Source organism: Hyperolius riggenbachi, chromosome 3 (assembly GCF_040937935.1).
Source record: "Hyperolius riggenbachi isolate aHypRig1 chromosome 3, aHypRig1.pri, whole genome shotgun sequence".
NCBI lineage: Eukaryota > Metazoa > Chordata > Amphibia > Anura > Hyperoliidae > Hyperolius > Hyperolius riggenbachi.
In genome coordinates, this window is record NC_090648.1 from 295,458,950 (window position 1) to 295,473,628 (window position 14,679).

The window sequence follows — 14,679 nt, forward strand, 5'->3', positions numbered from 1 at the left end:
CCGCAGATTCCGACACGCAGCAGGCCATATAATGCGTGCAGGAAACGGCTCCTGCACACGTTGTCTAATGTGAAGCCTTGGGGCAAATTTCCACTGTGCGCGGTGCGATACAGCTACATAGCCACATCGCACCGCGGTTGAACTGTAACCAATGCACGGCAATGGAACAGTTTCCATTGCATCTTGGTTATGTGGAGCGGTGCAAAGCGATTCGAGAATCTACAGCATGCTGCATCCGCGTCCCATCTCCTCCAGTCACTTCTGTATTGGGAGATGCGACGCGACTACAAGTGGAAGTGATGCGATGCGGCTATGTAGCCACCCTTGCTTCACTTCAAAGTAGAAACGGGCCCTTAACCGGAAATGTACAGATTGATGTGTGAACAGAGCCATAGAAACACAGAATAATACTGATGCAAACTGTCAAAAAATGACAGGACTGGACACCTTTATTTGTGTGAACCAAGTCTTATTTTATTATTCATGAATGTAATAGTTTGGCATGAATGCCCTGGACTGACTTGGCACCTGGCCTTGGCTAGCAGCGTGCTGCTGTCACACAATGGGCCTGATTCACAAAGCGGTGCTAACTGTTAGCATGGCCGTTTTCGTGCGAATTTTCACATTGCGCGCGATTAAACGATAATGTTTTCGCGCGCAAACACGAATTTTCGCGCAAAATCGATATTGTTTTCGCTCAAAAATTCGAGTTTGCGCGCAAAAACTTTATCATTTTGCGTGAAAATTCGCGCGAAAACGGCCGTGCTAACAGTTAGCACTCTTTTCTGAATCAAGCCCAATGGCTCCCCAGTGGTCACATGACAGCCATTCTACCTGTAAATGCTGGAATTTATGCCCATAAATGGTAAGTGGGAGCTTAAGGTTAATGCTTAGTGGTTCTGCTTTAAGATTAAACGTTAGACTAAAATGTATATTTATTATCAATGATGTACTAACTGAATACGATTTATATATGAAGTGTGATCAATTCACAAGTGTTTACCTACTAAATGACAAAAAAAAAAAATAAACCAAGACAACCGCTATGCTTTTTTTTAACTTACATTCATTCAAATAATATCAGAAATTAGAATGTAATTATTAACAAAAATGGTTAAAAAAGATGTTACTAGCTTGTAAACAGTAGAGAAAATGTCAGAAATTAATATTTGGACAGAAGAGCCATCTCCCAACTGACCAGTAACCTCAGAGGATTCAGCTCTGCTGCAGAGTGACATCATCGGCATGAGCTCCCTGCATGCGGCCTGGCAGTTAAAGTCAGTTGGAAATCAGTCTAGAGCCGGCGGCCATTTTGAATTGCAGCAGCTTTAGACTCCCCAGCTGAATTAGACAGTTTTTACTATTAAAAAGAAGACTTTTGGTAAGAAGGAGACCAGAGGACAGTGACAGAGGCTAAATAGGGCAACAGGATAATGAAACCGGAGCCAAGCCATGTTACAGACACACCGAGGAAGGGGATGAAGAGGAAAAGAAAGGAGCAGGCCGACAGCAGCCAGGCCACCACTGGAGAGCGGTGGGTGAAGAGAAGGAGGCTGAGTGATCCAAGCCATGTTACAGACACACCGAGGAAGGGGATGAAGAGGAAAAGAGAGGAGCCAGCTGACAGCAGCCAGGCCACCACTGGAGAGCGGTGGGTGAAGAGAAGGAGGCTGAGCGATCCAGAGGAATGGCTGCCAGACCTGGGGCTGGACATGGATGACAAGAAGCACCTGCAAGGCACTGGGATGATCTGTACTTCAGTGCTGTTGGCAGCTGTGCAGCTGCTGAAACAACAATTTCAGGATGCCTCTGGTCTTCCCTGCATAAGGTATGTGGGTTCAAACATCCAACCAACAACAGAGCCCACTATCCAGCTTCATGCTGACAGTCAGCGTGCACATTCCTTTGTCACTGCATGCGATGGAAGAAAGGTGGTGGTGGCAGACAGCTGTTACCAGGATTTTGGAGATGTGGCCCTAAACCAGATTCAGAAGAGCTACAAGGATTATGTGAAGGATCCAGTGAAAAATTGTACACTTCTGATGGTGGAACAACAGGAAAGCACCATCCTGGACAAGTACTCCTGTGTTGTGCACTCCATCGCAAATGCCTACGAACTGCTGGCCTCCATTGGAAACGCACTGTGCGGTTACAACCGGCAGTGCATGAGGCCGCATCTTCTGCAGTGCTTCATCAACAGAAGGATCACCGAATTTCCCAAGGATTATTCACTGGGCCTAAAATGCCAACCCTGGGAGAGGCCTTTCAACTGGCAACGCCTGCCTGCCTGCCTGCCTGCCTCCCACCACTCCAGCCGCCAAGTGATGCATGTGAGGCATGTAATCCAGCTACCAATTAATGAGCTGGCAATTAGCTTTCATTTGCTAAAAACGTAATTATTACTAGAATTTTTATATTGTTCAATTTTTATACCATCAAATGTGTAAATGATTCAAAATGTCCAGCAGTAATCTCATCATCCTGGGCGAGTGATGATTTGCATGTAAGAAAGCTTTTCCATCCACCCCAGCAATACCCTCTGCCTCCAAGCTGCAGCTTGCCTCCAACATGCCAATGCCCTCTGCTTCCACACCGCAAACATCAAGCCGGCTTATAAAGCATCTGGCCCCTCTGCAACCATCCTAACCAACAGGCTAACCCTCTCAAAAGAGGTGAGTATAATCTCCCCAACTCAGGAGCGGTGAGTATATTCCTCCCAACTCAGGACAACTCAGGGCTCCATTTTCACTTCTTTTATTTTAGCCCGCCCCCCCCCCCTCCCCTCCTTCCCTTCTCCCACCCAAAAAAAAAAAAAAAAAAACCTTAAAAATGTATTAACAAAAAAAAAACCTTCCCTTTCCAAGTATTTTTTTTTACGTTTTTTTTCTTATTATATTTATGATTTTAGGACTGACACAGATGACTATGAACTGAAAAGACAGAAAGCTGGGCACACACTATTAGATTTTTTTTGTAGGTCAGATAAAAGATCAATATCCCCCTGATGTTGATCCTTTACCTGATTACCACCTTGCACCAATATTAATTCTAATTTCCAAATGCCATGTCACTAACCTCACACCTCTCAATTCAGTACATAGCTATGTGGCTGCAGATTACTGTGGGTGATCCCTGCATCGCCTGGCTAATCATGCGGATTACTGGTGGGTGACTTCTGCGCCCCCTGGCTAATCATGCAGATTACTGGTGGGCAGTGGCGTACCTAGGGCATTTGACACCTAGGTATTGAAAGACACCCCCCCCCCCCCACGGTACACTACCTGCGGCGCGCGAAGCGCGCCGCGGCGAAAAAAATGGGCGTGGCTATGACCGGATGGGGCGGAGCTAATTTAAAAGTGCACCCAAGTTTTAGTCAACCTTTCTCCAGAAAATTCACATCATTGCGCAGCTTTTCTCCAGAAAATACACAAAATGTCAGAAGCTTTCAACATAAAATACACGTAATGCGAGAACATTTCACCAGACATTACACGTTATGTGAGCAAATTTCACAAGAAAATACATTCAATCATGTCGGCAGATTTGACCAGAAAAAAATCATTCAATCTTGCGGTAGATTTGACCAGAACATACACAATGTCAGCACCAGATTTCACCACAAAATACACAATATCAGTAGTTAAACTGACCACAAAATACACAATGACGGTAGTTAAACTGACCACAAAATACACAATGACGGTAGTTAAACTGACCACAAAATACATAATGACGGTAGTTAAACTGACCACAAAATACACAATGTCGGTAGCAGATCTGACCACAAAATACACAATATCGGTAGCAGATTTGAGTGTTGGCAAGCTGATAGCCTGGTGGGTAGGTGGTGAAGGGTGAGCAGCCTGATTGCCTAGTGGGTAGGTGGGCAGCCTGCTGGGTAGCAGTGGTGGGTAGGGGGGCAGCAGTGGTGGGTAGCCTGCTGGGTAGCCTGGTGGGTAGGTGGGCAGCAGTGGTGGGTAGGTGGGTAGCATGGTGGGTAGGGGGGCAGCAGTGGTGGGTAGGTGGCCAGCCTGCTGGGTAGCCTGGTGGGTAGGTGGGCAGCCTGCTGGGTAGCAGTGGTGGGTAGGTGGGCAGCAGTGGTGGGTAGGTGGGCAGCCTGCTGGGTAGCCTGGTGGGTAGGTGGGCAGCCTGCTGGGTAGCAGTGGTGGGTAGGTGGGCAGCAGTGGTGGGTAGGTGGGCAGCAGTGGTGGGTAGCCTGGTGGGTAGGTGGGCAGCCTGCTGGGTAGCCTGGTGGGTAGGTGGGCAGCAGTGGTGGGTAGCCTGGTGGGTAGGTGGGCAGCAGCGGTGGGTAGGTGGGCAGCAGCGGTGGGTAGGTGGGCAGCAGCGGTGGGTAGCCTGCTGGGTAGCCTGGTGGGTAGGTAGGCAGCAGTGGTGGGTAGGTGGGCAGCCTGCTGGGTAGCCTGGTGGGTAGGTGGGCAGCAGTGGTGGGTAGGTGGGCAGCAGTGGTGGGTAGGTGGGCAGCAGTGGTGGGTAGCCTGCTGGGTAGGTGGGCAGCAGCGGTGGGTAGGTGGGCAGCAGCGGTGGGTAGGTGGGCAGCAGCGGTGGGTAGGTGGGCAGCAGCGGTGGGTAGGTGGGCAGCAGTGGTGGGTAGCCTGCTAGCAGTGGTGGGTAGGTGGGCAGCAGCGGTGGGCAGGTGGGCAGCAGCGGTGGGCAGGTGGGCAGCAGCGGTGGGTAGCCTGCTGGGTAGCCTGGTGGGTAGGTGGGCAGCAGCGGTGGGTAGGTGGGCAGCAGTGGTGGGTAGGTGGGCAGCAGTGGTGGGTAGCCTGGTGGGTAGGTGGGCAGCAGCGGTGGGTAGGTGGGCAGCAGCGGTGGGTAGGTGGGCAGCAGCGGTGGGTAGGTGGGCAGCAGTGGTGGTTAGCCTGCTGGGTAGCCTGGTGGGTAGGTAGGCAGCAGTGGTGGGTAGGTGGGCAGCCTGCTGGGTAGCCTGGTGGGTAGGTGGGCAGCAGTGGTGGGTAGGTGGGCAGCAGTGGTGGGTAGGTGGGCAGCAGTGGTGGGTAGCCTGCTGGGTAGGTGGGCAGCAGTGATGGGTAGGTGGGCAGCAGCGGTGGGTTGGTGGGCAGCAGCGGTGGGTAGATGGGCAGCAGCGGTGGATAGATGGGCAGCAGCGGTGGGTAGGTGGGCAGCAGTGGTGGGTAGCCTGCTAGCAGTGGTGGGTAGGTGGGCAGCAGCGGTGGGCAGGTGGGCAGCAGCGGTGGGCAGGTGGGCAGCAGCGGTGGGTAGCCTGCTGGGTAGCCTGGTGGGTAGGTGGGCAGCAGCGGTGGGTAGGTGGGCAGCAGTGGTGGGTAGGTGGGCAGCAGTGGTGGGTAGCCTGCTAGCAGTGGTGGGTAGGTGGGCAGCAGCGGTGGGCAGGTGGGCAGCAGCGGTGGGCAGGTGGGCAGCAGCGGTGGGTAGCCTGCTGGGTAGCCTGGTGGGTAGGTGGGCAGCAGCGGTGGGTAGGTGGGCAGCAGTGGTGGGTAGGTGGGCAGCAGTGGTGGGTAGCCTGGTGGGTAGGTGGGCAGCAGTGGTGGGTAGGTGGGCAGCAGTGGTGGTAGGTGGGCAGCAGTGGTGGGTAGGTGGGCAGCAGCGGTGGGTAGGTGGGCAGCAGTGGTGGGTAGGTGGGCAGTAGTGGTGGGTAGCCTGGTGGGTAGGTGGGCAGCAGTGGTGGGTAGGTGGTGGGCAGCAGTGGTGGGTAGGTGGGCAGCAGCGGTGGGTGGCCGGGCCGGTGCACCTGTAAAAGAAAAAAACCTTACCTGCAGATGTCTTCCGAGTCCCAGGCAGCCTCCGCAGCTCCTCTTGAATGTCCCGCGCCGTCTCCTGCTGCGTCATCAGTGCAGGGCTACGGGAAGATGGCCGCCGAAGCCCACACTGGAGACAAAAATAGACGGCAAGATGGCGTCGGCGGCCATCTTGCCGTCTATTTTTGTCTCCAGTGCGGGCTTCGGCGGCCATCTTCCCGTAGCCCTGCTCGGGTAAACTGAGGGCGGCTATCAGCCGCCCTGTCAGTGCCCGTTGCCGGCGCCCGTGGAGGGGAAGCGCGGAAGGAGGGGACCCAGGTGAGGGAGATGTGGGGGGTATTTCCCCCCTCCCCGCCGACGCTGCCACCCCTCCTTCAGCGCTGCTTCCCCTCCTGTGTCATCAAGGCTTCTGGGGAGGCCTTGATGACACCCCCCCTGGAGCTGACACCCGGAGCGGAGCGCTCCTGGCCGCCCCATGGTAGGGACGCCACTGCTGGTGGGTGACCCCTGCACCCCCTGGCTAATCATGCAAATTACTGGTGGGTGACCCCTGCGTCCCCTGGCTAATCATGCAAATTACTGGTGGGGGACCCCTGCACCCCCAGGCTAATTGTGCAAATTACTGGTGGGGGACCCCTGCACCTGCTGGCTAATCAAGAGAGGGAAAGGATTTTTAAATTAATGGTTAAGTGATATGCCAATCAAAAATAATTTGACTTTTTTTTTGACTGACTTAGGTGTCATTCAAATTTAGTGATACTGTACTGTCAAATTTCTAAATTATTAAAATGTCTAATGATGTTTGCCCACTTTAACAAAATACATAGACCTGACGTTATTAGTGACTCACTGAGTGTAGTGATAGGGTAGAGCATGCAGGTTAGCTGTAGAGTTAGACAGACGCTCAGTGAGTATAGTGATAGGGTAGAGCATGCAGGTTAGATGTAGGGTTAAACAGACGCTCACTGAGTGTAGCAATAGGGTACAGCATGCAGGTTAGGAGACGTAGGGTTAGACAGACTCTCGGTGACTGTAGTGACAGGGTAGAGAGCACAGGTACACCTTAACCAACAGGCTAACCATCTCAAAAAAGGGGAGTATAATCCTCCCAACTCAGCAGGGTTAGTATAATCCTCCCAACTCAGGACAATGACCTACTTTTCCATTTTTACTTCTTTTGTTTTAACACCCCCCCCCCCCCCCAAAAAAAAGAACAAACAAAAAAAAATGTATTAAAAAAAAGCCCCCCTCCCAAACCCCCCCTTTTCCATGTTATGTTATGTTATGATGTTAGGACTGACACAGATGAGCAGACTGAAAGACAGAATAAACCTGGGCAGACTCTCAGTGACTGTAGTGATAGGGTAGAGACAGGGGCGTAGCAATAGGGGGTGCAGAGGTTGCGACCGCATCGGGGCCTTTGGGCCAGAGGGGCCCCGTAGGGCCCTCCCTGAACTGCAGTATTAGCTCTCTATTGGTCCTGTGCTCATAATAATCACTTCTATAGATACTTTGAATAGTGGTAATCATTAACAAACTGCTCCCCATGCCCTTCTTGCATCTCTGACACTGTAGTTGCCATTGGCAGGTTTTGGTGCGCCGCATCAATTGTTATGAATAGAGTGCTTGGGGGGGCCCCATGTAAAACTTGCATCGGGGCCCACAGCTCCTAAGCTACGCCACTGGGTAGAGAGCACAGGTTAGGTGGTTAGGTGAGGCTTATGGTGGCCATACATGGTACAATTTCTCATTTGTTTTCAATTAGATAATTTAGTTCGATTATTACGTTAGATCGAATATAAAAAAATTTCCAGCATGTCCGATCAGATTTTTCGCGAAAAAACGGGATAATCGTTCGAATTTCTTGATGGCAAAAAAAAATATTTTCAACATTCATTCGATTCGATCGTTTAGATCGGAAAAAACGGGCTAATCGAACGTTTTTATTGTATCGTGTATGTTCACCATAACAGTTCCTCAACTCTGGACATCTAATTAATATAATGGTATTAGTACATTCGCCTCTGAAGCATGATTCCCTTTTTAGTGTCTGGCAAGTCCCATTCTGCAGAAATTCCCACTTCCTGCTAGTTTACAGGGAGGAAATGGGAATACCTGAGAAATGAGGCATCAAACAGACACATCGGTTATTTTCCCATGAGACATTATAAGCTACAAACCTTTATCTCTGTGAAGTCCCATTCCTTCCATATCCGGCTTCCTCAAAGTAGATTTGCTGCTGGTCTTCACAGAGGAAGAGGAAATATTTCAGGAATGGAGCATCACAGAAACACAGTAAAAGTGCATAGCAAATGGTGCTCCGGAGGAGAATCTACCAATACTTGTTATTTAAAAAAACAAAAAAACAAAACAACCCCCCCCCAAAAAAAAAAAAAAAAAAAAAAAGACTTGGATGACTAGCATCTATTAGATTAGGGTAGCGTAGTGTAGTGTAGGTCCTGCCCAAGAAGAGTCTACCTTGGCGTTGGTGGCAGGCTTAAGATCTTTTGGCCAAAATCTCTGTTACTTGCTCAACCTGCTAGGTACACACCATACAATTTTCTGGCAGATTTACCTGCCAGATCGATTATTTCCAACATGACCGATCTGAAATTCGATCGATTTTTGTTTTTCAGATCTATTTTTCGATCGTTTTTCCTATCGATTTTCGTTCACTTATATGAAAATTGATTAGAACAACTATCAAAAAATCAATCGGAGAGTCGTTCGGAAAAACAAAAATCGATCGAAATTAAGATCAGACATGTTGGAAATAATCAATCTGCCAGGTAAATCTGCCAGAAAATTGTATGGTGTACCATTACATTACTCCTCCATTAGCTCCCTGTTCCTATTTACATTACATTCACTTATCTATCACTAGTCAGCACACATATAGATTCCATGTATGGCCCCTCTGCCATCTGTTACCCTTACCCTTGCTTATTGTCTACTAAATGCAACCTTACACTTGGAGTATCTCTCCCTGTCACACTATGGGGTCCTCTTGTGTATCACACACTGTCATATCTCACTTGTGCTGGTCCTGATGGGAGACATTTTACTGCACACAAGTAGCTGCCTGCCAGCAATTCCCTTCATGGACACTAGAAGCCTCATGTAGCCTATAAAGGGCCGACAACACAGGAGAGATAACAGGGACAACTCTTTTTATACAGTATTTTTTGGCCAATTGATTGAACTAGAGGACTCTGTTTTTAAATCAGCTTATAACAAAATAGCTTAACCGAGACTGAGAGTAAAATATATAAACAGGTAACGTGGCAATCTGTAATGTGATTGGTGGAACATACGCTTATTTTTCAGGCAACAGCCGCCCTGCTGAAGACAAATCCTCCATATGTAAGAACTAGGCAATGTTTTGCTATGTATGTAACTGTAAATCATTAATAAACACTAATTATATTGTTTACTTTGCGTTCTGTCATTATTCCACAGGTGGAATGGATTTTCAACACATTTTTAAAATGTCTTTGATTATAACTACACTGTTGGGGTGGCCACACACCATACAATGAAGAGTTTTTTGTTTTTTTTTCCCCCGATATATGATGATCAAATGTAGTGGATTTTTCTGATCAATTTTTCTGAAAATTGAATGGTGTAGGGTAGATTGTCAGTTTACTGATGTATAGACACAAGCAAGTTTTTCAGAGTTTTCAATCATTTTTATCATTATTGGGTAACATTGAACATGTGTGTGATACTTTGGTCAAATTTTTTTATGTTACAATATATCAGAAAAATAGTTTGGAATTCTCAGCCTCATTGGCTGCCGGGTAGCTTATGAGGGAAAAGTGAGGCTCACTCTTCCCTCCCTGGCTGCCCCGCCCCATGTGATGTCTGCTGCTGTGCAGTGGAAGGCATCTGTAGCTCCGCACCTGCATGCTTCCACCCCCTGGATACCAAGTAAGGATTTCTGGGCACTGCTGTAATGGCCCACTGTAAAGCCCCACCGCAAACTGCAAATCCGATTTGCAATTCCGATTTGCGATTCTGATTTTCCCTTGGATGCTATCAAAAGAAAAACACAGGAAAAAAAACACAGCATGCAGTACCGATTAAAAATCGGAAATCAGAATTTGTAAAAACAAAACAGAGGACACTGAGAGCCCAATAGTGCAATATTGTCTGGTAAGCTTAATATATAAAATAATGTCAAAGGTTCTTATACTCACAAAGGTGGGTTACCATCAGGCAACCACTTGACAGGCAGGTGGGGAGTATTAGTACCTGACCCCACTCAGGTATAAAATTCGCTCTCTGTAGATAGGAAAATGGGGAAAGAACCCCTCCACCAGGGGTGGACTTAATAGTGCTGTAATATGTACGAACAGAGGCGCCAAGCAGAGTAAAACAATGTTCTAAAAATGATAAAAAGAGGGAAGTCGAGGTGGACTTACCTCCCTCTGGTAGTGGACATATACTCAAATGCAGAGTAAAAATATATATACAATTTATTCACAACTCCATAAATGGAGTTGTGAATTTATGGAGTTGTGAATAAATTGTATATATATTTTTACTCTGCATTTGAGTATATGTCCACTACCAGAGGGAGGTAAGTCCACCTCGACTTCCCTCTTTTTATCATTTTTAGAACATTGTTTTACTCTGCTTGGCGCCTCTGTTCATACATATTACAGGAAATCAGAATTGCATGTGAAAATCGATTAAAATCGCAAATCTCAATCGGAATCGCATGTAGTGTGCGAGAGGCCTAATGGCTGTGCACGGTGCCATAGCAACAGAGATGCCTCTCTGACATCCATCAACATTCGGGACACTGTGGCAGGGCAACGTTCAGGGCAACACTGCGATAGATTTGGAAAGGTGCCTCGGATCAATCCGCCTAATGACACGCCTGGTGGGGGCTGTACCAAATTACTGAAATGGGTCCCAAGCAGTGCCCAAAGCACTCCACAGAGAAAACACACATCACAGATTATGTGAACAGAGACAAATAATGGCAACAACATAAAAGTACATCACACCGACTACTTGTTCACAAGCTATAGGGCCTTTTTTCACTACACAGCTGAATCGCAAAATCGCTAGTGATTTTTAAATCGCTATGGTTGCTACTTTATCATAGAAATCATGAGAAGTATATTCCACTATAGTGATTCGATTTGAAAATCGCAATCATTTTCTGGAGCAATTTTAAGAGGAATAATGCAATGCAAATGAAGAATCGCAATCGCATAACAAAATTAATGAAAAATCGCAATCATGGCGTTTGTGATTGCGATTGCTAGTGGAAAAGGGCCCTAAAGGTGCATACACAGACTCAATTTTGATTGGCCAATTTTACCATTCCATGTAGTATGAGGTCCAACAGACTTGTGTAGGTAAGCTACATGGAAGGGGTAAAGCTGTCCAGTCAATATTGGATGTGCATACCCATGTTAGTCTTAGGGCCTGTTTCCACTTGTGCCGACATCTGTCTTCGCAATGGACGCCGCCACTTAGTCTGTTGCAAGTACATATCTGAGCCCTTCTGGTCATGCTAAACCTGGATATAGGAATTTGCATGCATGATACGAAAAAAATGCTGCCGACCGTCCATTTTTCTCCCCGCGCATAAATTTCGAAGCAGCCTATTAATATCAATCTGCTGCAATTACTTGTCCAAATTCACGTGTAGGGAAACCCACCGCCCCGTCTGTAATGGAAACGAGCTCTAAGGCCCTGAGCAAACTTTTACATTACAGAGCGGATTTCAGCAACATGTATCAGTGTGGAAAAAGCTCTGTGTGATGGGCACATACATGTGTTGTGCTGCCACACTGCTGTATGCATTTCTGTGTGCAACACAGTCCTGTCCCATCTAATGTAACTGAATCACTGCTACAACACAGAGCAAGGCAGGTGCCATCCATTCCTGTACACAAAGGACACCTGCTTTGCTTAGCAACATGTGTGCCTTAACCTCCTTGGCGGTAACCCCGTGTGTGACACGGGGTAAGCCGCCGGAGGGTGCCGCTCAGGCCCTGCTGGGCCGATTTACTTCATTTTTTTTTGCTGGACGCAGCTAGCACTTTGCTAGCTGCGCCAGCACCCCGATCGCCCCCGCCGCGCGCCCGATCGCCGCTATCCGGTGCCGCGCTCCCCCCCCCCCCCCCAGACCCCGAGCGCTGCCTGGCCAATCAGTGCCAGGCAGCGCCGAGGGGTGGATCGGGTCTCCCAATGACGTCCCGACGTCGCTGACGTCATTCCGCCCCGTCGCCATGGCGACGGGGGAAGCCCTCCAGGAAATCCCGTTCTTTGAACGGGATTTCCTGATCGCCTATCGCCGGAGGCGATCAGCGGGGCTGGGGGGATGCCGCCCTCGGCTCGCTACATGATTTAATAAAAAAAAATAAAAAAAAAACTGCTGCGCTGCCCCCTGGCGGTATTTTTCATACCGCCAAGGGGGTTAAAGAAAACCTGAACTGAAAATTAAAAGTCAAAATAAGCATACACAAGTCATACTTACCTTCCATGTAGTCTACTCCTCAGTGTCTTTCTCCTGTCCCGTGTCCTGATTGTTCACTGTGATTAAGGGAATTTTCCGTCCTCCATTTTGAAAATGGCCGTTACTCATAACAGCTTTCTGGTCAGCACACAGTTAAACTGTAACATCGCCCACTTGAGCCATAGGGAAACATGGACATTAACTGGTACATCAGTTTTCCTCTCAGCTATAACTGACAGCGACTGATATTTTACTGACAGCAACTGATATATTTCAGATCTGACAAAATATTGTCAGAACTGGAAGGGATTATTGTCAGAAGAAAATGGTGAGCTTCTGAGAGAAACTGATGGCAAGGTAACTATGTAATGTTCATTTGAAGTTACCTCATGTGTTTATTTTAAATAATTTTACTCAGTACAGGTTCTCTTTAAGCCTGGTACACACTTTCAATTATGATTGGCCAATCACTGACCAATTTTACCACCTCCCATTTAGTATTATGGTCAACAAATATTATTATGAACAGATTGTCTAGGTAAACCCTCATACTACATACATGTGATAAAATTGGTCAGCAATTGGCCAATCATAATTGAAAGTGTGTACAGGCCAGTGCTTAAGAACAGGCCAGTTACAGCACAGATTGTCAGACACACTGCGTTTAAAGTTTAAAGACTGGTACTGATACTTTCAATTAACCTCCTCAGCGGACACAAGAAAAAGAAGCTAAAAGCAGTATGCCCGACAGTGTCAGGGGTGCCGCTCAGGAGGATTTCTGCTATGTTTTGAATCCCCAGCCTAATTTAGCAGTCTCTAACTGTCCCTGCTTAACCACTTGAGGACCCACCCTTTACCCCCCCTTAAGGACCAGCGCTGTTTTAGATGATCTGTGCTGGGTGGGCTCTGCAGCCCCCAGCACAGATCAGCGTGCAGGCAGAGCGACCAGATCGCCCCCCTTTTTTCCCCACTAGGGGGATGATGTGCTGGGGGTGTCTGATCGCTCCTGCCTGCCGGGTGTTTTGCGGGGGGGCACCTCAAAGCCCCCCTCCGTGGCGAAATCCTCCCCCTCCCTCTCCTGCCTGGCCCCCCCTGGTAAGCCGGGCTGCACAGGACGCTATCCGTCCTGTGCAGCCAGTGACAGGCTGTCTCCGGTCACATGGCGGCGATCCCCGGTCGCTGATTGGCCGGGGATCGCCGATCTGCCTTACGGCGCTGCTGCGCAGCAGCGCCGTACAATGTAAACAAAGCGGATTATTTCCGCTTGTGTTTACATTTAGCCTGCGAGCCGCCATCGGCACGAGCGGCTGCTTCCTGATTAATCAGCCTGCAGCTGGCGACGCAATACTGCGTCGCTGGTCCTGCAGCTGCCACTTTGCCGACGCACGGTATAAGCGTGCGGTCGGCAAGTGGTTAAAGGATACTGCAGCCGAAAGGCTGCAGAGAGATAAAACCTGCATTGTGTAGGTAAAGAAAAGTACATACTCACCGCTCCGCCCTCGCTCCCTGCCGTCGGGTCCCGCTCGTCAGCCACAGCTCCCGGTACTGGCCGACTCTCCTGACCCGGACATACTGCGCCGCACATGCGCAGTATGTCCTGTAATCTTCGCTTCTGGCGTCGCATCATGACGCCAGAAGTACGGACACTCCCCCGCCTCCTGCGTGTGCGCTCCAGCGGTTCCACTATAAAGCTAGCATGTAGCTTTATAGTGAAGCCGCTGGAGCGCACACGCAGGAGGCGGGGGAGTGTCCGTACTTCTGGCGTCATGATGCAACGCCAGAAGCAAAGATTACAGGACATACTGCGCATGTGCGGCGCAGTATGTCCGGGTCAGGGGTCAGGAGAGTCGGCCAGTACCGGGAGCTGTGGCTGACGAGCGGGACCCGACGGCAGGGAGCGAGGGGAGCGGTGAGTATGTACTTTTCTTTACCTACACAATGCAGGTTTTATCTCTCTGCAGCCTTTCGGCTGCAGTATCCTTTAAAGAGAATCTGTATTGTTAAAATCGCTCAAAAGTAAACATACCAGTGTGTTAGGGGACATCTCCTATTACCCTCTGTCACAATTTCGCCGCTCCTCGCCGCATTAAAAGTGGTTAAAAACAGTTTTAAAAAGTTTGTTTGTAAACAAACAAAATGGCCACCAAAACAGGAAGTAGGTTGATGTACAGTATGTCCACACATAGAAAATACATCCATACATAAGCAGGCTGTATACAGCATTCCTTTTGAATCTCAAGAGATCATTTGTGTGTTTCTTTCCCCCATGCACTGAAGTTTCAGGCTGCTCTTTTCTTCCTGCAAACAGCTTTGCCCTTGTTTGTAATTCCTCAGTATGTGAAAGCCCAGCCAGCTCAGAGGACGATTTATCCAGCTGATTAGAGCAGCTTCTCTCTTCTCTCTTATCTAAATAACACACAGGCAGTGTGCATAGAGGGGCCAGAAAGGGTGAGTTCATAGCAGAAC

At 48.7% G+C, this 14,679-nt stretch overlaps 1 protein-coding gene and 1 long non-coding RNA gene across 3 annotated transcripts in view; one reads left to right on the forward strand and one right to left on the reverse strand.

Moving 5' to 3' along the window:
* LOC137563707 (uncharacterized) overlaps positions 1 to 14,679 on the reverse strand; it is a 77,863-nt gene that overhangs the window by 38,529 nt on the left and 24,655 nt on the right. The window lies entirely within an intron of this gene.
* LOC137561435 (uncharacterized) lies at positions 1,315 to 9,103 on the forward strand. The gene is made up of 2 exons (XM_068272735.1): positions 1,315 to 2,672; positions 9,063 to 9,103. Exon 1 carries the CDS (start codon positions 1,434 to 1,436, stop codon positions 2,394 to 2,396), a length of 963 nt encoding a protein of 320 aa, XP_068128836.1. The 5' UTR covers positions 1,315 to 1,433; the 3' UTR covers positions 2,397 to 2,672; positions 9,063 to 9,103.

What these genes read in the sequence shown, in the direction of transcription:
- LOC137561435 (XM_068272735.1), top strand. Translation starts at nt 1,434, where the DNA reads ATGAAACCGGAGCCAAGCCATGTTACAGACACACCGAGGAAGGGGATG.